General features: G+C 41.4%; 1 protein-coding gene across 32 annotated transcripts in view; it reads left to right on the plus strand.

Moving 5' to 3' along the window:
* The first annotated feature begins 1,833 nt into the window (after nt 1-1,833).
* The window catches only part of PRDM5 (PR/SET domain 5), a 201,033-nt gene continuing 181,250 nt past the window's right edge, over nt 1,834-21,616 (plus strand). For 31 of the 32 annotated variants that reach the window (XR_008449528.1, XR_008449525.1, XR_008449529.1 and 28 more), the window contains exons 1-3: nt 1,834-2,122; nt 5,958-6,041; nt 13,149-13,271. Coding sequence is in view for 4 of the 32 variants with exons in the window: in XM_054064346.1 (XP_053920321.1) it covers nt 2,030-2,122; nt 5,958-6,041; nt 13,149-13,271 (300 nt within the window). In the remaining 28 variants the exon portion in view is untranslated. Of the gene's footprint in view, nt 2,123-2,736; nt 3,129-5,957; nt 6,042-13,148; nt 13,272-21,616 lie in introns of those variants that run through there. The other variant, XR_008449531.1, reaches the window with a different exon arrangement.

Raw genomic sequence — 21,616 nt, forward strand, 5'->3', positions numbered from 1 at the left:
TGAAGATTTGTGTGGTGGTTCTGTGAGGATTCTCTGTTTCCACAAGGATTCTGGCAGTTCCGATCTCAGGTGATTCTGTGAAGATTGTGTGGTAGTTCTGTGAGGATTCTCTGGCTCTGTCAGGGCTGTATAATGGGTCTGTGAGGACTCTCTGGTTCAGTGAGGATTCTCTGGTGCTGTGAGGACTCTCTGGTGTTTCTTGGAGGACTCTGTTTCTGTGAGGATTTTGTGTGACATTTCTGTGAGGATTCTCTGGCAGTTCTGTTCTTTGGTGATACTGTGAGGATTGCGTGGCAGTTCTGTGAGGACTTCCTGGTTCTGTGAGGACTTCCTGGTTCCATGAGGATTTTGTGAGGATTGTGTGGCAGTCCTGCGAGGATTCTCTAGTTCCATGAGGATTCTGTTCTTTGGTGATTCTGTGGATCTGTGCGGGTTGCCTGGCAGTTCCGTGAGGATTCTCTGGTTCTGTGAGTATTGTGTAATGGGCCTGTGAGGATCCTCTGACAGCTCTGAGGATTCTGTGAGGATTGTGTGGTACTTCTGTGAGGTTTCTCTGGCTCTATGAGGACTCGCTCTCCGGTTCTGTGAGGACTGCACGGGGGCTCTGTGAGGGTTCTCTGATTCTGTGAGGGCCATATGATGGTGTTGTGAAGAACCCCTGATGGTTTTGTGAGGGTTGCGTGTGACAGTTCTGTGAGGATCTCAGAGGACTGTATGGCGGTTCTGTGAGGATTCTGTTTCTGTGAGGATTGTGATGGCTCTGTGAGGATTCTCTCATTCTGTGAGGTTTCTGTGGTGGCGCTATGAGGATTCTCTGGTTCTGTGGTGGCTCTGTGAGGATCCTGTGGTGGCTCTGTAAGGATCCTGTGAGGACTGCGTGGCGGCTCTATGAGGATTCTCTGGTTCTGTGAGGGTTGTGTGATGGTTCTGTGGGGACTCATCCTGTGAGGATCTGTGAGGCTCTGGAATCGCCAACATAAGGATATGGAACTGTTGAAGTGAGTCCAGAGGAGACCATGAAGATGATCTGAGGGCTGGAGCACCTTTGCTATGAGGTTGACAGAGCTGGGATTGTTTAGCCTGGAGAAGAGGACGCTCTGGTGAGATCTTACAGTGGCTTTCCAGTACTTAAAGGGAGCTACAAGAAAGCTGGGGAGGGATTTTTTAACAAGGGCATGTATTTATAGGAAGAACTGGAATGGCTTTAATTTGGAAGGGAGAAGATTTAGATGAGATATTAGGAAGAAATCCTTCATGCAGAGGGTGGTAAGGCACTGGCACAGGTTGCCCACACAAGTCATGGCAGCCCCATCCCTGAAGGTGTTCAAGGCCAGGTTGGATGGGGCTTTGAGCAACCTGATCCAGTGGGAGGTGTCCCTGCCCATGGCAGCGGGGTTGGAACCAGATGGGCTTTAAGGTCCCTTCCAACCCAAACCATCCTATGATTCCACGACTCTTCGGTTTGTGCAGACTCTGTTGCTGTGAGGGCTGTTTGGCGATGCTTGTGAGCGCTCTGTGGGGGCTGCCCTCGTCCCTCCTATCAGGATACCCCCGCAGAGCGCTTTCACGCACCCACGTGCCCCTCCACGCCGCGAAGCCTTCGGCCGCGCCCCATTCCCGCCCACCACAATTGCACCGCCCATTTCACGACTAGACCACGCCTGCTCCCCCCGCTCCATTTTCCCGCCCACCCTGCCGTCCTGACCACGCCCACTCCCCCACTTAGACCACGCCCCCACACCAGCGCCATATTTACCCAACCGCCCAGACCACGCCTGCTTCTCTCACAGGCCACGCCCCGTCCCCCACAGGCCACGCCCCCTCGCGCTTCCTTTCTTGCCCCTTCCCGTCCCGTCCCGTCCCGCGGCGGCGGGGGCCGCGCGTTCCCCTCCTCGCCTGGCTCCTCCCCTCTTCTTCAGGGGCCGGGAAAGGCCCGCAGGCAGCCCCTCCCTGCCGCCCCCCTCTCGGGATGGAAGCCCCCGTTAATTCTCCTCCCCCGTAGCAGGCGGCGGCCCGAGTTCGGTGCAAAATGCTGGGCATGTACGTGCCGGACAGGTTTGCCCTGAAGGCATCCAAAGTGCAGGACGGGATGGGGCTCTACACGGCCCGCAGAGTCAAAAAGGTGGGTGGCGACCGAGCGGGGGCAGCGGCCCGTCCCGCGGGGAGCGGCTGCCACGTGTGGCAGGGAGCGGGGCAGCTCTCTCCCTCCCTCCCTCTCTCCCTCCCTCTCTCCCTCCCTCCCTTCTTTCCCCGCCGCCGCGATCCGGCTTCCCCGCAGCTCCAGCGCCTTCTCGGGGCGGCACCGTCCCCCTCCCGATAAGAAAGAGCCTCCCGGGGCGCCGCCGCTTGGGGCGGGGAAGGAGCGCGGGGGCCGGCGGAGGTTTTTGCCTTGTGGGTTGTTTTTTCTTTTTTCATTTTACAGAATCACAAAATGGCCTAAGTTGGAAGGATCATTGAGTCCAACTCCTGTCCCTGCACAGGACAACCTCAACGTTCACACCGTGTCTGAGGGCACTGTTCAAATGCTTCTGGAATATTGTCAGGCTTGGCGCCATGACTGCTTCCCTGGGGAGCTGTTCCAGTGCTCCAAAACCCTCCTGCACCACCACCTTTTCCTAATGTTCAACCTAGCCGTCCCCTGGCACATCTTCCTGCCCAGGGAAGTTTTGGATGCCCCGTCCCTGGAGGTGTTCAAGGCCAGGTTGGATGGGGCTTTGATCAAGCACACTGATCCAGTGGGAAGTGTCCTTGCCCATGGTGGGGGATTGGAACTCTGGTGATCTTTAAGGCACCTTCCAACCCAAACCATTCTGTGATTCCCTTGTGTCCTATTATTGGTCACCAGAGAGAACAGCTCTTCTTCTTTCCCTTGTGAGGGAGCAGTAAACTGGTATGAGGTCTCCCCTCACTCTTCTCCAGGCTGAACAGACCAAGTGACTTCAGCTGCTCCTCATACGGCTTCTTCTCTAGACATTTCACCAACTTCATGGCCTCCTCTGGACACTCTCCAGTAGCTTTAGATCCTTTTTATACTGTGGTGCCCCAAACTGCACACAGTACTGGAGGTGAGGCCGCGCCAGTGTAGAGCAGAGCAGGACAATCACCTCCCACGACTGGCTAGCAAACTGGTGCGTAATGAATCCTTGACATGGCTCTCCTGGCTTCCAGAGCACACTGTTGCCTCATGTTCAAACAAACAAACTCAGATTGTGTTTCTGGAACAGTTCTGACAGAAGAGTTCCTTCAGGCGAGACTTGGCTGAAGTTAGCGCTGCTCTGAGGTACCTGCAGGCTCGTGTTGCTTCCCTGCTCTCAGGGATCAATGGGAGGGATGCTTTAATTCACCATTTAGGGATAATAAACCTGGGCCTAGGGTGCTTCAATTCCATCATTTTGGGATAATAAGGCTGAGCTTGTGAAATATGTCAGTCAGCTGAACTGCAGTTCTCTCCTACCTACCCTAACTGAGTTTACATCCCTTGACACCTGGTTTGAAAGGTTTTGAAACCTTGTGATTGCCTGAAATCCCAATTATAACTATCCAGGTGGCTGGTTTCAACAGATATAGGGATTTCTAAAATTATGAGCTCTGTGTTACCTTGCACTTTATGTATTTTGTAAGTTTTCTTTCCATCCTTGCCCAGGTTTTGGCTCTGAGTGGGCCGACAGGGCTGCCTAATTCTTCAGTGGATTCATCAAGAAGTCATCATGGGTAACAGGTCTCTCATTTTTAAGGTGTACCTGAGTGTTAACAGGGATGTAGGGGGAACAAGTTTATATCACTTGGCTTAATTTTTTTTCTACAGAGGTTTTTAGCTTTGATTTGAAAACTTTTGGAGTTCATACAGCAAGGGACGCTGCATGCTACTGGCATATATTAGTCCCTGGGTTGTGAAACAGAGTGAACTCTGGAGTGAAGCTCATGGAAATCATCACGGAATCGTAGAATGGTTTGGATTGAAGGGTACCTTAAAGATCATCCAGTTCCAACCCCCTGTCATGTGTAGGGACACCTTCCACTGGATCAGGTTGCTCAAAGCCTCATTCAGCCTGGCCTTGAACAGCTCCAGGGATGGAGCATCAATTCTGAATGTAGGGTCTTGAGGGTGACGGAGCACTGGAACTGCTCAGGGAGGTTTTGGGGGCTCTTCTGGAGATACAGAATGTCGGTAATTATAGTGGATTCTGCAGGTATAATTATGGCCTCTCTTAGAGCTCAGCAGTTGTATTGAGCTGCTTTCCTCCTTGCACCAAAACTACTTATTGCTTTCCAAGTGAATGGGAAAAGCCACTTCAGCCTGGCAGGAGATGTCTGCTCTGCCTACCTAGTCTTTACTGAGCTGGATTGGATCATACATTTCCAGAGCAGATTCCATCTGCCACCACCTTGGCTCTTCTTCCTCCTTCATCTGAGCAAACAATGCAATCTAAGAAATCGCCTCTCGTGTACGGGCCCTGTGCTGTGTGTTTGCTGGGCTTGCACTCTAAGCTGGGAATGCTTAGGGCTGCACTCATTAAACTATTTTCACCTTCATTGCTGATGAAGGTAGAAGGAGAAGGTAATTTCAATTTGTATGTTAAATCCCAGGATTTGTAAAGCTGGCAGGGGAGGAGCTGTGTCCTCATTTGATAAAGGGTGGTAAGGAGATCACTGAAAGGTAGAAGGTGATAAAGCCCTGTAGTGTCATTTTTTTGCTATCACTGCTCATATTTGTCTTGATTACTGCTCTGGGCTCAAGTTGTTTTCTACTGTTTTTGTCTTTTTTACTCTCTGCTTTGCTCTTCTTTCCAATGAAGTCTTTATTGTGCACATTGTAAAATATTGCTCCTCAATTCTATTGTCATTTTTTCCACCTTTTTTATTACCTCTTCAGGTTTAACTTAAATATCAGGGGTTTTTTATTTGGTCAGTTGTTTCTAAGAGGAATGATCCAGGAAATTTTCTATCACACTTCTTCCTTTGTGCTTTACCTGTAGATAGCCTGAAAACTAGGGAAGGGGGAAAACATGTAGAAGGATGTTTCTGAGATCATGGAATGGATAGGGATATATGGGTGGGAGGGATATGTGGACAAGATCGACACTTTTATTAGCCAAAATACTGTTAGTTTTAAGGAAACACCAAAGTTGCATTTCATTATGTAGTTACAATCTCTAGTGCTCTAAGGGACGTAGACTAGCTTTTCAATCTGAATACTGCCTAAAGGAACTTAGCAGTCTGCATTCCAGTTTGTAGGGCTTGTCACTGCAAATAAGTATGAGGGGGAGGTGGAGGGAGGGTTAGGTCTGTGTAAGAAGAAAGTCCTATTTAAATTAATTTACTCTGCTGCTTGTGTGACATCTATGAAGGAAAAAAAACCCCACTGTTACCCAAAACTTTCAGAAGAACATATCAATGGATGCTTTCACAGCGTGTGTTATGACTAGCAGGTGGTACAATATTTTAATTTTGTTTATGAAGACTAGCATTAATTCATAGACATGTGCACACTCCCTGCATTTTTAAACAAATCTCTCTGTATGATCAAAACCTCAGTTATTCAGTATTTTGATTTGTGGCACTTCAAAAAGTAGTGCTACAAATAACTTTGCAAATAAATCTAATGTAAACTTCATGGCTGCCAAGTAGTTTTTTGTTTTAGTTGGTTGTCTGTTGCAAGGTGCTTCCTGAAAATCTTAGAAGAAATTTGATTTGTAAATGATGTTTCCCAAAGGGGAAATAAACATGTAAAGGAAAGGTGTGGTTTTAAGAGCTTTTCCAAGGTAAAAGAATGCAAACGAGCTTGAAGTTGAACCCTCAAGGAGATGCACCTTTTTGGCATGTGGTATGATGACAAAGGAAAACTATCTTTTTTCCTTTGGAAGCTAAAAATGACACCTCTGCTGGAGTTTGGGTATTCACTTACTCTTTCCCCCCTCCCCAACACTGAGTCTTTTTCTTTTATAATTATTCCTTAGGGTGAAAAATTTGGCCCCTTTGCAGGGGAGAAGCGAATGCCACAGGAGCTGGATGAGAACACAGACTGCAGGCTCATGTGGGAAGTGAGTATTCTAGAGTGACATCATCACACCTAACAAAAACTGTTTTCATTAATGAGTTTTTACGGTAACCCCTCTTCCCCCCAGCTTAAAGATACTGTAGTGAGATTTATTACTTAGTAATGCTTTTAAGATATACTTTTTGGGCAGGGGAAGATTGACCTCTTTAAAATGATAAAGAAATGATAGATTCTAATCGATGAAGTGTGAATAATATCAAGTCAAGCAAAACATAAAAATATAACAATGTTGTGAAAAATAATTGAAAAACATGAAAATAAAGAAAAAGATAATTTGAATGTGGGAAGACACAATATTGTAAGTTTCCAAGAGACTGATTTTTGCTCATCAACAGTTATCAGGTCATAGCTTTCTCCAACTGTAATACAAAACATTTCCTGTTGTGACAGTTGTAGGGTTTGGCAATGGAATGGTAAGTGAAGTTTTTAAGTTTTAGCAACTTTGTAATGCAATGAGTAGTTGTAAGATCCTTAGCAAAATAAAAAACTTGTGCTTTGGGCAGACAGAGGCATAATGATTTTCAGGGCTCCTCTAAACTTTTTTTTTGTTTTTATTAGGGAGCAACAGTAGTTTACACACTAGATCTTGTCATTAGGTCCTTAATCCATCCTAGTTTCTGTCATAGCTGTGTTTGCCTGTAGCAAAAATCTGTCTGAGTTTTCCAGTTGAGATTACGCTAACTGAAAAATATTTGCAATAACGTTTCCAGCTTGTTATAAACATCTGCTTATCAGTGCTTGTGTTCCATCATTGTAGTCTTCCTTTTCTGCTGTAGCTCTTTAAGCAAAGTTCCATTCTCTTTTTCTTCCCCCCCCGCCAAGCCTTTTCTGTTGAACTCATATTTAGTCCTGGTTTACACTGAGAAGGGGGTTTATTTCCTACTTTTCCACCTGTCTGTGGTTAGAGGTGGAAGGATGACTATTATGTTGTGTGGCACTGAAGAGAAATAGAGAAATAGCTGATGTTTGACATCTGTCTTCAAGCACTCTCTGTGCATTTATTACAAAATAGATGTTTATTTAGGAAAAACCTCTAGCATTAACAACGCTGAGAGGCTTATGAAGAGAATAGTACTGATACAGTCTTAGCAGAGCCATAAATAGATTCTGAACACTGGAACAACAAGTGGGAGAATGCTAAAAGCCCATCTCATTAAATCCACACTCAGTATAAATACAGTGAGTGGTGAAATATCCCTAGATGAGTGTTAACTCAAGTCCGTGAATCCCTGTGCCTTTGTATCCCCATCTTGCCTTTTTGTGATGTTTGTGCAGGTTTTTTTTCAATCAGTAAAATGCTTGCTCAAGACAAGGTTTTCAGAAGTGATGGTGGGTGGATTGTAGCAACGAGTAGGTCATTAATTTAAGTTTTTTGGAAATCCATATGATTTTTCAGATTCCTCATTGGTAATGATTAAATGGGATTTATCTGTGCCTGTAAGACAGAAAATAAAAGGCAAATACATCTATTTACTGATGACACTAATATGACTCCATTGACAGCAAATAAAAAAAAATTTATGAGCTGTTCTAAAATGATTTCGTAGTATGTTATTGTAACCAAGTTTTGAGAGTCTTGAGAAGATTCCTGCATACCAAATTTTATGACTTCCTGAATGTTTGAACCTGTTGTTCATATTTACTGAAGTTGATCTGAACATGAGCTTTATAATATAATTTAAAGCATGCTGAGAGTAGTCTGAAGTTGAAAATAGAGACCAGGAATGCAGAAAGTAAAGAGCTGAACAGTCTAAGTAAATGGTTATTCCAGATACTGTGGGAAGCAGTCACAGCAACTAGCCAAGTTTGTGCGTAGGCAGCTGTACCAAAGATATTAAAAATGATTTATTTGAAGAATATTGGATGGAGGCATGCTAAAGCCTGACCTCACAGTCTGCTGGCAGTCAAAAAAAGGCATTTTCAGAGAGGACATCTTTAGAAAGAAGGCTAAGTAGTAGAGACTTTTTATAAGACAAGTAAAAATGAATGTTAGTGGAACATTTCTTCTCTTGGTATGGGATGCCTGGGTCTGAGTTTCAATTTTGTGGAATATTCTGTGAGGAAGTTTACCACATGCATTTCTAGTTGTGAAAAGTCACAGTCTGTAATGTGGTCTGTTTTGATCAAGCCATTCCTTTTTCTCCAATACCAGCATTGTGAGTTGGCATCTTTAAGATGTCTTCTTGAGACAGAATTGTACCTGTTATGTTTTCTTTTGGTCTTTGGGAAAACATGGAACCCCAAAAATTTATTCGGTCCATTGATTTTGTTAAATTAACCTCTGAGGGTGTTAGAGTTTGTGTTTAATTTAAATATAGCAGAATGCTATTATTCTGCCTGCAACTTGCATAGTTTTGAAGAAATCAAGGGTCTACACTCACTCGTTCAACAGATTACAGAGGATTGGGGGGAAGCATCCTTGACCTTGCTATTATCTTTGTGAAGATATATGCTAAAATGCTTTTTTTACAGGTGGTAACATGGGGAAAACACCAAATCTTGGTAACAGCATAGTTAGGAGTAAAACTAAAATGCCAAGAAGATGCCCACATGTCTTGGTGCTTTGTCTGACTTCCTGTCAAAACCCCTCTTCCCTGCTATCCTCTAGACCCCATGCCATTATCTCTCAGACTGCATTAAGTGTTTTGGTAGTTAATTGTGCAGGTAGTTGCTCATGATGAATTGAGAGTTTTGTTCTTAGCATCCCATGAACACATGTACATGGATTAAGCTCCCCTTTCTTGGTCTCTATAAGTATACTTGGCATCACAGTTTTAAATGATGTGTATTTGTTGGAAGAGCTTTAAGGCCAGAACAAAATAATCTTTAGGTGTAAAATTCACAGAAGATTTTGCCTCTGGAGGCTCAGATGTCCCTTTGCAAAAGGAAGATATCTGTTCAGTTTATCTTCCTTATTGTCCTTAACCAAGAAAGTAGCATTCATTTCACTGGCAATTGGATTGTGGTGAGCATGTACTTTTAGCGGTTACTTTGGCAAATGTTAAAAGAGGGAGAGCTGGAAAGACTTAGTCCTTCAAATACTCTGACATACCATGAAGAAATGTTGGTCCATATTGAATGGCACGCAACACGCTGTGTAATGCTGAATGTTACATATTTCAAGTTTGGTTTCTGTCTATCTGCCAAGATTCTCTTTTCTTCATTGTTATATTAAAACTGAGAAGAACAGAAACATGCTGGAAATCAGTCTTTCCATGGAAGCTCATGTTCATATCTGTTTATATGAGAAAATGAAATGAACTTGCGTTGCTACTACTTCACTCTCATCCCTTGTACAGTGGCGATTTTTCTTGGTTAAATAACCCTGCCTGGAAACCAGTGAAGGCAACAGAAAAACTGCTATTGGCTACAATCCCCTTTAGATCAGAGCTTTAATATTTAGGACTGACATATGAGAAGTAAAGCACTTGAAGCTAATAGTGAGTGGGTGTGGTTTTGTGTGGGGTTTTTTTTTTTTTGTTTTGTGGGTGTTTGGGTTTTTTTTCTTTGATATCTTGCCTGTAAAATGTGGTTCTGGGATAGGAAGGCTTTTACACACAAGGCATTAAGTTGAATTGTGTCCTGAATTTCGTGATAAAATATATCTTCATTTGAAGAATACTGTCTTAGCTCTTAAGTAATACTGGAAATCTGTTTCTTAGCAATATAACCTTTATTTTTTTCTGTATGAAGCCTACCTTGTGAGTTGTAACTCCTCAGATAGTATTTACATTTAAAATTGTTTGCTTTCAATGTTTTTCTGTGAAAATTTTTTAATTTTCAGAAATGTTTTGGTTTTTCTTACTTCTTAGACAAATGCATCTGGATGCAAGCTGTATGTAAAATAACTTTTGCCACACATAAGTCAGACACTGATGCCCTGTCTCAGTTGCAAGTTTGCATCCTAGATTTTCTGTTTCCCCACTGGGATAGGTAGGTGTCCAAAGTAGTTATTAATGTTTTTACCAGTTTGTTTATTTAGTTTAATTTCATTAATCACCTCTTCTAAAGGGCTTTTGTTTTTAAGGCGTCTTTATTTATGTTAATGGTATGACTTTGTATTAATTTTAGGAACTTTTGGAACAGGCACCTTAATGATCTTCTGATTTTGGTCATGAGAAGAATCTCCTCCTGAAAAGTGACCAAGATGCTTCACATCTTGAGTTATGTGATTTATTTAACATGTTAGAAAGCACATGTTAATAGATTGTGGTGCTCATATTCTTATCTGAAGTTGTTATGGGAGATGATACACAATTTGCTTGAGGAGGTTTGGGTATCCTATCAGTGAATATGAAATTCAAATTTTCCTGTGAAAGTTTCACAAAGTACTGGTGGAAGTCTGGGAATGAGCTTTCTCAACTATTCTGTCTCTAACAAGGTCAAATAACGTCATGCACCAGAAGGAACTTCATTAGCATGAAAAAACGTTCTGTATATGTTGGCTGAAGAAAGATGTCATGTAGTGTCTAAGTCCCAGTACTTCTTAGTAAGTAAGCAAATCAAAAGTCACTGCGTCAAGTGTCCTTTGCAAGTGTTGTTTTAGTACTTTCTACATTAATGTTAAAATGTGGGTTTGTACTCTGCAGAGAGTCTTGTGATGGCAGTCTGAAACTGAGGATGCAAAAGTATTGCATCTAGCGGTTTTGTGCTATTAACAGTAAAAATCATGTTTTCAGCTAACAAAAACATAATGCAGAAAAAAGTACTTTTCTTTACATGATTGTTTGATTGAATGTAGATTTTTCAGATTTATAAATGTTTAGACGATAGTTTCCAGAAAGCAGGCAGTGTATTTACTGCCTTCAGCACAACTGTATGCTTACTTTCAGTGCAGATTTTTGTTCTTCTTTTGCCAGTTGTGTGTGGTAGAGTGTTTGCCCTTCTGCTCATAAGCATTTTGAAGTAGCATACATGACAATGTTGGATGTACTTTGCAAATCTGGAGATAATTTCAGACGAAGTAGTGCATATTGTTGATGGGCATCGCAAGCAGCTCAGACATCATTTAGGCATGTGTAGGGTTTCATATGGTAGCATATACAGTGATGAGGGGCACGTTTTTTTCCAAGTACTTGGGTAGTGTCATGGTTTTTATTAATGTGGCTTAATTCAAGAATGTCCTGATTTGATTTTGAGGTAAAACCCCGTGTGGTAACAAGTGAACATTGGCTGTTTCATCTTACTGTGAAGACATTTGATTGGATTCATTCAGTGACACCTTTTGTGTTGATTTTCAAGAAGATAATTTGTAGGCACCTCAATTGAAAGTGTGTCTGGTGCAGGCTTTGGGGTATGTGTGTACGTTTTAGGTGTTTGATTGTAGTGAGTGGCCAATTAAGGGTGTTGTAGTAAAATGGAACGATACCTTGCCATGGGTTATCAGGCATGAAGTTCAGTCAGCCTTGTTCTAGGCTCATGCCAAAGTCTGCTTATACTTAAACATGAATTGGTATGTAATTATTTAGTCTGGGAAATCAGTGGTGACTGCGTGGCTGATCACATCATTCACTGGTAACAGAAACTGCAAGTTATCTCTGTTGGTTACAGAAACTACAATAACGTCTCTGTCTCAGTTGTTGAAGGGACCTCAGCCATAAGTGGGTCCTATATCAAAATGATCTATTGAACTACAGGAGGCACCCTCACCTTCTGTGAATTTACCCCTTTATTTAGAAGAAAAAGGTATAAGGTCCTGTTTTCTGTTTTCAAGCAAACCAAAATGTTGTCATATGCCATCATCTACCTGTGGCTACTCTTTTGAGATCTATTTCTCTCTTACAGATTCTCTATGTTTACCATATCCTTCTAGGTCTTTGTTGATCTGTGAAGATTACTGAATCCTTTATTATTTAGCAGTGGTCTCGAGCATTTTTAGTTTGGTGGCCTTGGAAAACCAATCAGAAATATTTTGTACTTGAGTTCAGGTCTGGTTAAAATAGTTGTAAAAATCCTTTCTAGATTAACCACTGTAGCTTGAAGATCTTAAGCTACACACCTCAAGCTAACTGGATGTTTGGCTTAGTTCAAGTAATAGCAACTGTAGAGAAACTAGGACAATAGCATTCAAACATGTAGTTATTAATGTAAACAGATGGCAGGTTCAAATATCAGAATTTTTAAATACAACTATGTTTCCTAGTGTTATGAAATTGATATTACTTTGTAAAACTATTAGTGAACCTGAGTCCTGTAAAAATCCTTTGCCTCTGTTTTAAGAACCTTATAAGAGATGGGAGCAGTTCAGAAGTATGGGAGAAATGCCGTCATTTACTTGCAGATAATTTAAGAAAATCTTCCTCAAAGGATTTTCTACTTCAGTTTGTGATACACAAAAGTATTTTTCATCATCTCTCCTAAAAGACATCTGCAGTTTTCCAACAATTTACTGCCAGCAGTAGTTGCGGTAGGCAGGTTGTCCTGAAGATTTCTTGTAGTGATTGGGTGGTTGGCAGGGAGTTCCCTGGGAGCAGACTGGAAATTAATGCGAGAACTTAAAACCTTAATTGGGAGAAAGTCATAAGAGACAGACAGAAGGACGAGACAGAAGGGTCTGAGAAGAATGAAGTAGGCTGTAGGAGTAAAATGCTGGCATCAGGTAGACTGTAGGAGTGAAATGCTGGCATCAGAACATGTGAAGGAGGAGAACTTGGAAAGGAGAACTGGAAAAGGGATGATAGACTTGGGATGGGAAAGCACCTCTCAGGTTGTATCGGTTTCTGGCAAGATCATAAAGAAAAAGAGGGCTTGAAGGAGCAAAGAGGCAGAAGAACATGAGCACCAGTGTCAGATTAGGCAGGCCCAGGAGTTGATCGTGATACTCGTTTACTAAAGAAAAGGCCAAGAAAAGAGAACGGGATCTCAATAAAGGGGGAAGCTGACACCAGTTGCTGGATTTGAGTTGCCCCCCTGTTTTGAGGTGAGCAAATATGCTTGTAGAAAAAGGTGAATATGCACCACAGCTGTGAGTAGCACTGAATGCAAGAATCATATGCTGAGCATAGGCAGGCCTTAGCGTTTTACAGGTTTGTGTGTGTTTTTGGTAAAAAATTTTGATTTATCTTGAATATTTTTTTTTTTTATGTTTCAGGTTTGTGGGAGTAAAGGTGAGGTCCTTTATATCCTGGATGCCAGTAATCCACGTCATTCTAATTGGCTGCGATTTGTCCATGAGGCTCCATCAAAAGAACAGAAGAACCTGGCAGCCATCCAGGTAGACTTGGTGGATTCCTACCGTTTGCTGCTTCTTATTGAGTTTTCTAATTTGATTACCTCTTTCGTCTTTATCTCTTGCAGTAAAATAGCAAGATCTAAGGAAAGCAGCAAACTGCTTTCCATTTCCTGCCTTTGTTTTTAGAAGTGAACTCTTGTGCTTAAATATAATACCATAAATAAGATGGATAGAATGAAACAAAAGAGGTCCTTATTTAGAATGTGATAGGTTTTGAAAGGTTTCTGTTAATCCACTGTGATGGAATTGCACTGAATCACTTATATGAACTATTTCTCCTGGCACAAAGTGGACACTTTACAGGAGTAGGTAACTCACTACTGTAGCAACAGTTTAATTTTCTCACTACAGCCTTACTCAGTGAAGTTAAGCTTCTGCCTGAACGCAATTGTTTTCTTGTCACTGTGGAAATGAAGAAGATAAGTAGATAACTCTATACCTGCCTGATTTAGAGGCCTGGTTGTGTTTCAGATCCATCTTTGGTATGTGCTTGGGTGTGTGAAAAGCGGATTAATGCATTAGCTTTGTAATGTAATATAAAACGGTGACAAGTTTGAAAGCAGGCATGGTTCTTAAAATATTCCAGTAGAAAACAGAGAATTGAAGGATCTAATTATCTGATAGGATGATCAAGCAGTGCCTGAGGATAAGTTAACAGAAAATGAGCATTTTCTTTTTTTTTTTGTCTTGGCTGTGGATCTGAATTTACTCAGCTTATTATTTTTATATTTGTCACTTGCAGCATTCTGTGGTAATGAGTTCCACTGTTTTAATTACATATTATGTAGAAATATGCTTCTGTTTTTCTTTTGAAATCCTCTTAATTTCACTTGATTCCCCAGTCCTTGTATAACAGCGAATAGTTACTTTATGTTCACTTTTCTGTGCCATCCTTGATTTTATAGGACCCTATTATATCCTTTCTCTCTATTTTGACAGCTCTTTTTTCAGGCTGAAGAATCTTGAGTCTGTTTAATCATTTTTTTAAGCATTTTGTGACTTTGCGGAATGCTACAGAGACAGCGATACTTTCCTATTTACAGTTCTTGTCATTTTGGAGATCAGGAAAGAAATGGACTACCTGCATTTTTTTTTTCCTACATATCAGTTTTACAGTAAAATAATTTCCAATCCCACACATGTAAGAATTACATAGCTGTGTTAATTTTTTTTCTCAAAATACATACTTTCCAAAATATTGTTTCAGGCTAACCCAAGGTATTTGCTGATATAATCAAAATCTGCAAAAAATTAGGAAGAGTAGAATTATTTGTCAGCTTTTCTTAAAAACTATTATATTATATGAGATGACTTCTTCCTAGGATTTGCCAGCCAACCCTTGAATAATTTAAAAAACATAGTAGATTACTTTGAGGAAACCGTTGATTTCTGATGAAATAAAATAGGGGGGGGGATATTTTAGCAGTACCAAGTAGAAAAAGAACATGTGTACAGCCTTGGCAGGTAGCTCTGTGAAAGATGTGTTACTGCTTGTTCTCCCCCTTGCCCCTTTGTTAGGACTCAGTGGCGCTCACCACTAGTAATTTCAGTTTTGGTTTTGATGACCTGTCAGCTCAGCGAATCTCTTGCTCAGCAGAGGGCCTGTTTGCTTATGGATCCCAAGCGAGGTTGCTACTGTTGGCTGTCCTGCAAACCTGCTGTCAGCCTCCCTCCTCCTCTCCCAGTTGTAAACTGTTCTGTGATTTCCATTCCACTGCTGTGTCTCCTATCACAACTCTTCTGCCTGGCTTTTCTTCCAATATGACCGTAGTTGAATGCTACTGTTAGCAGTGTACTAGGTTGGGAAACCAAACTGCTTATCTGTGAGCCTTCGCTTGATTTGTGCCTCCTGCTTTCCAATGCTCTATTTTTACTGGATGTCAGTCTGCACCGTTCTATTTCATATTGCTGCCTGATGATGACTACAGTTTTGCTGGTGATATCGATTCCTTGGACCTTCCTCCTGTTCCTGTTTTAGGTCACTATAGGACAGCTTCATCATCTGCTTTTCCTCTGAGCCTGCACTCTAGGTTGTGGGCTTTCGTTCAGAACTTCTTTGGGGCTTAACACAGAATCATAGAATTGTTTGGGTTGGAAGGGACCTTAAAGATCATTTAGTTCCAAGAGGGACACGTCCCGCCAGACCTGGCTGCTGAAGGCCCCATCCAGCCTGGCCTTGAACACCTCCAGGGATGAGGCAGCCACAGCTTCCCTGGGCAACGTGGGCCAGTGCCTCACCACCTTCAGCATGAAGAATTTCTTCCTAACATCTAATCTAAATCTTCCAATTGAAAGCCATTCCTCCTCATCCTATCCCTGCACTCCCTGATAAAGAGCCCTTCCCTAGCTTTCCTGTAGCCTCCTTTAAATACTGGAAAGCTGCTATAAAGTCTCCCCAGAGCCTTCTCTTCTCCAGGCTGAACAACCCCAACTCTCTCAGCCTGTCCTTAGGCTGCGATTGAATTTTGAGTAGTGGATAAGGAAAAGCATTCACTATTTATCCATTCAGCAAAAACTCTTGTCAGCACTGTCTGAATGACTGTGTTATTCTGCTTTTTCTGATGTCTATGACAAGTCAGTGGTTAATGTAGTATGACCAATGCCTATGCATTTACTTCTGTGTGTTTTCCTTCTCTCTTTGTCCCTCAGTTATACTGAGATCTATCGAAAGATTTGTTGTCCTGCTTATAGAACCAAATATGAAAGGCTCTCATAATCATGTGGAGGCATTAATCGGTGGTTAGCATGTTGTCAGGGCATAGGCAGCAGGATAGCAAATTACAGTCAATATTAGCAAATGCAAAGTAAGGCTCACAAGAGGGAGCAGTGTGAACAATTAACATTCGTTATTGTATTTTCAATAAAATACTCAGTAAAATGACCTGAACTTCTCAGTAGAAGTTTTAATGGAATATCTGGTGCGTACCAGTGGTTTTTTTTATAATGAAAATTATTATTTAAATAAAGAAATGGAAAGAACTCTTAAGCAATGTTATACCTTGCTTAGAGTGTGCTTACTGCTTTTTTGCATGCCCTCTTAAAGGATCATGCTGGAGTTAAAAGATGGTTTAAAAGGAAAAAAGAGTGGCAAGAATGTTTGTCCTATAAATGCTTCCACACAAAAACTTTTGGAAAAATTACACGGGATAAATAGAATTAACACGATCAGCATGTACAAAATGATGAAATGTACAAAATGATGAAAAGGCAAACTTAGGAAAACAAACAAAAATTTACTAAATTATGTTGTAGTTTTTTTTTATTGCCATCAACAGTCAGCTGCCAAAGCAAGCTGTGTATTCTATATGAGTGACCTTGAAGCTGTGTAGATAAGTGTATTTAATTGCATTTAACATGAATAGATGCTACATGTGTTGAAAAAAGCTGAATGTGCACTTATTTCTTTGCAAGGTTTGATCTTGCTTCAGTAGTGTGCTTCACAGCTGCCCTCCTGCAATTTTCTACAAGACTTTGTATAAACTAACAAAAATGTGAATGGAAAATAATGATTTCCTTGTTTATACCCACTAATGCTAATTTCCATTAATTATCTTTCCCACTAGTTTTCTTTCCCATCTCCAAACATTCAACAGGAGCTTTTTGGTTTACTCTGAGAACATTTCCTATGCTGATGGCGTCACTCTAGTAGTGATAAACGTTATGATCTCATGTCTGAAATGAAGTGATAATCGGTTTACTGTTTGCTGCCTGGTGCTCAGTTTAAAAGAAGATGAAGTGAATGCGTATGTTGTTGTGTACAAATAAAGTAAACCACATCCTGGGTTGACTGCAAAGTATGATTAGTTCATCAGAGCATAATTGTATCCAATGATCATGTTTAGACTCTGTGCAAAATGCTTCCTGTGGTGAAAAAAGCGACTTGGAGAGCATGGGATGTTTGTTTTTTTTTTTTTTAACTAAGTTTGGTGGTGGCTTTTTTTTCATTATTTGGATTTTTTTGAGGGGCAGGGGAGTGGATTTGTGTTCTTTAATTATTATTTCCTTCTCTCTGTAATGCTATGTATTTTGTGAAACTCGGGTTCTGGTGGGAGCTGCTGGTAGTGCAGTGAGGAGTGTTCTGGGCACTGAGCTCTGCACCCGGGTGGGTGGCTGTAGTGCTGGGGTCCTCTTTAGCTGGGCAGGCGCAGGAAGCATCTTTAACCGCTGTGTAGTGAGTGATACTGCAGTGTGGCTCCTGGGGAGGACGGAAAGGTTGGAGGGTACCTGCATACGTACCAATTGCTCTTCTGAGCATTCTGCACAGCTGAACTGCTGGAGGCTTCTGTAACTTACTTCAAGTAGTAACAAAATGAATTAATCCTCCCTATATTCAAAGTAGCTCTAGAGTTACAACTTTTGCCTCAGCAGGAACTGTGACTTGTAATCTCTTTTGCCCTGTGCTATTACTGGCTATTTACTTAGAAATATCACTTCTGATATGTAGCAAAAATGCATTGTGATTATCATAATCAAAAGCAAATGGTTCCTATCAAAAGTACTACAGTTTTGTTTTTTCATTTTTTTAGTCCCATGGAGTATTATCTTTTCCGTATTTGTTTATCCAGGATGGATAATCTGTTTGTCAGTTGTAATTTTATCAAACACTCTCTGCTGGAGATTACTATGCAAAACAGATCCTGTTGTTAGCAGGGGAACTGTTTTATGAACAGAATTGCAGCCAGCTAGGGCTTTAAATTCAAATATTTTGTCATTAGCAAGCAGACACTGAGGCGGTCTGCTGTAGCTTAGAAAATGGGTTAGAAAATGAATAGCAGAAACTACTGTGAAGGAGGATATTTACTGTGAGATGGCAGAGTGGTTTAAAGTCATATTTCGCAAATGTGTTTGTTAGTGTGATGTAATTCAATTCAATCATTGTCCCAGTTGATCTTGAGGTAAAAAGCCCCTGTGCAGTAACAATAAATGTCTTCAGAGGACGATAAGTGTGTGAGAAACAGCGCTGTAAGAAGTACAGTAAAACAACTACCTAAAGAGCCAGAATGAGAGGAGAAATCACAAGCAAAGCGAACACAAACTGTGTGAGGCTGCTTCATAAATTTACATATAACAGGAGGGTTTTCAGGACTGCCTGAAATTCACTGGTGGCTTAAGTGCTGCAGAGGAAAGATTACTTTGTTATGCAGTGTGAGAAGGAACATGAACATACAGCATGCTCAGTGGGGAGAGCTGGAAATTGGCTCGAATCTTCAACTTTTTGAAGAAGAAAGGAGAACTGTTTATTTCTGGGGGGTCATATGCATTTCTCTGTTGTTGCATACAAACTCCTGCTGTTCAGGTATTCTCTTAGTGAAGAATTCAAAGCAAGAAGTTTCGGAAGAGTGAAATAGGTGTTTTTCTCCAAGAGATTCCATACACTATACCTGTTAAATGTTTTATTTTTCCAGTAGGAACTGTGAGCGTGGAAATCATTCAGACCCTTTTCAGCACTGAAGTCAACAAATTGTTGGGTGTTTTTTTTTTTTTATTTAAATGTAACTAATTTCTGATTTTAGGCTCCTAAAACTAATCCAATGCATGGAGTGGTGTTATTAGGAGTCAAAAAGTTCTACCATTCTTATCTCTCCATGGATTTCTAAGGACCTCTCTTCCCAAGCTTTGCTGTCACCGAGTGCTTTTTCTTGCCAAGATACCATCTTGTATGTTAAAAATTTGGACTATGGCATTTGTTATGACACTACAAATGTCTGGGAAGGAAAAGAAAAAAATGTTGTAGCGTTATATGTTCAATAGTAACTTTTAAAGTAAGTGTAGTTCTTGCCATATTCTTATATAATTTTAGATGGGGAGCAAAGTGGGACAGTGGCACATGAAGGGAGGAAAGAAATCCCTGCTGCAGTCAAGTTCTTATTACTTCAGAGCATTGAACTGCAGCTGTGTTGGGGAATACAGACAACTGTAAGAAAGGCAGCAATAAGAGAGATGAACATGTTTGAATATGTGCAGGAAGGTGTGTGTGCTTGTGTTATCTGCTAAGTCAAAAGGGTCTTTATTTTTTTTCTCCCAATGGAGCCAGGGCCTTTAAGAGACTGAGTTATTGCTCACCCGAAGCATCCTGGTGCTTCAATCCTCCTCGTGCTTCCTAATTACTCTAACACTGTTACTTCCATTTGTAGCTTCAAATATTCTATCTCACAGTGAGGAGTGATCTCTCTACATTCAGTATGAATGGAAATCTTTTCATGGCATTTGGAAGTGCTTTGAATCTAAGTTGCTCTGTCAAAAACATCCCAAAGAGCTCCTGGAGGTGTTGAGCAGTGTCAGGTGTGTGGACTTCACAAGTTAACAGAGCTCTAGGCATCTCTTAGTGTGTGGCGCCATACAGGATGGTTCATTCCTGTTGAAATTTGTTCAGTTGCCGAGTTCAGTGGTTACTTGGGGCAGTGAAAGTCACAGATGTGAACATCTGTATGTGTTTTAGATGGTTTTAAGTTTTGCTAAGCTAGCATTTCTCAAAGCAGTGAAATGCCACTTTAGCGTTCCACTCCAAATCTATCTTTAACTAAATCTGAACATCTGTAAACTTGGGGGAAAGTTGGGATTTGGATCCAAAGTGGAAGCTAATGCCGATGGCTTTGGCTTTCTCCTCTTTCTGAGTTAAAAAAGGGAAATAAATTAAAACCTGAGCTTTCTCAAAAAGCATAAAAAATGCAGGAGCGCTTTTGTGATGCTTTGGAAATAAACAGTGGAATGAGAACTGGAATTACTGCTAGTGGTTAACATCATCTGCAACAGATGCATGCTGGAAGCAGTGTTGTACGAGGATGTTATGGAATAGTTGAAGAGAGCATATGTCTAAAGAGAAATGGCCTGGATGATGGGGCAGGGTGTATCTTTAGTGACTGAACTGATGACACAGCGCTGGGAGGAGTGGCTTACAAATCAGAGGGCTGTGCTGACATCCAGAGGGGCCTCAACAAGAAATGGGGAGAAATGGGCCAAGAGGAACTTCATGCAGCTCATCAAAGAGAAGCACAGAGTCCTCTATCTGGAGGAGCATAACGTGCACCCTTACATGCTGGAGCCCAAGCAGCAGGAAAGCAGCTTTGCAAAAAGGAATCTGGGTATTTTGGTGCCTAGTACCAGGTCACGAGTCAGTGGGCACAGACTGCAACTCTGGAGGTTCCGTCTGAATATCAAGAAATGCTTCTTTTACTGAGAGAGTGACAGAGCACTGGCATGTGTTCCCAATGCAGGTTGTGGACTCTCCCTCCTTAGAGGTGTTCAGAAGCTGTCTGGATGTGGTCCTGGGGCAGTCTGTTCTTGGTGACCCTGCTTGAGGTAGTGGGTTGGATGAGACAACCTCCTGTGGCTCCAGTGGTGCCTTCATTCTGTGATTCTGAGAGAAGCTATAACTAAAGTTGGGAAACCTGTAGATTTCCTCTATAAAAAGGAGGATAAGCACATTGCTTAAATCTCAGCAAATGGATTATTTTTTTTTTTTTTGTAATTGTTGGTTTGTATTTTCAACAGAGGCTGTGGAGACTTCCAAGATTAAATTGCAGTGTCTCAGTTCCAGATCCTGACTGTAGTTCATTAATACCTGCCAGTAGTGGAAGGGGTGCCATGCTGGGCACATACAGAGCATGCCATGAAAATGCTGCTGACATCAGCCTTCCCAAGAGATAGGTTAAAAAAAAAAGGTGTAATACTTTTAACAACAATAGCTTTCAGCAAGAATAATGAAAAGTTTCAGTGCTTCTCTGTAGAGCTACTGGAACTGTGATATTGCTGAAATTATTTTTTTTTCTTTAAATCTCACTTTAGTTTTTTTGTTCTTTCCACAGAGAAAGAATAATATTTTATTTTCAATCTGGAACACAGGAAAATGTGTACTGGATTGAAATGTACGGTGAAGGGTGGGAGGAATAGCTTTGGGTAGGGAAAAAAATTCTTCCACTCTGATTTATGTTGCTTTTGTACGCATTGTTCGAATCTGAGGAGTTGAACTGCAAGATTTGGGTATGTAGTATCATTACTGCAGTAAAACACATTCTTCTGCCGGTGGGAAAGCAATGGCTTCTAATTTAATGAAGGATAATAACTACAACCAAAGAATAAAGAAGAAAAAGGTCTGTCATAATTTAGAGTATTCAACTGGAAAAGTAGTCTAACCTTCACTGGGAGCTGTCACTAAAAACTGCAGTGTGGCATAAGAACACAGACGTGTAGGAATTGTTTAACCTTGTGCTCTGTTTCATCTCACATTCATGTCTCAAAGGTTACGTGCCTTAACACAAAGCTTTTCTGCCTTGCCATGCAATGCAGCACGGTAGGAAGAGATCAGTAGATGAAGCTGAGGCTTCTGT

This window comes from Cuculus canorus, chromosome 4, assembly GCF_017976375.1.
Source record: "Cuculus canorus isolate bCucCan1 chromosome 4, bCucCan1.pri, whole genome shotgun sequence".
In the NCBI taxonomy this organism is placed as follows: Eukaryota; Metazoa; Chordata; class Aves; order Cuculiformes; family Cuculidae; genus Cuculus; species Cuculus canorus.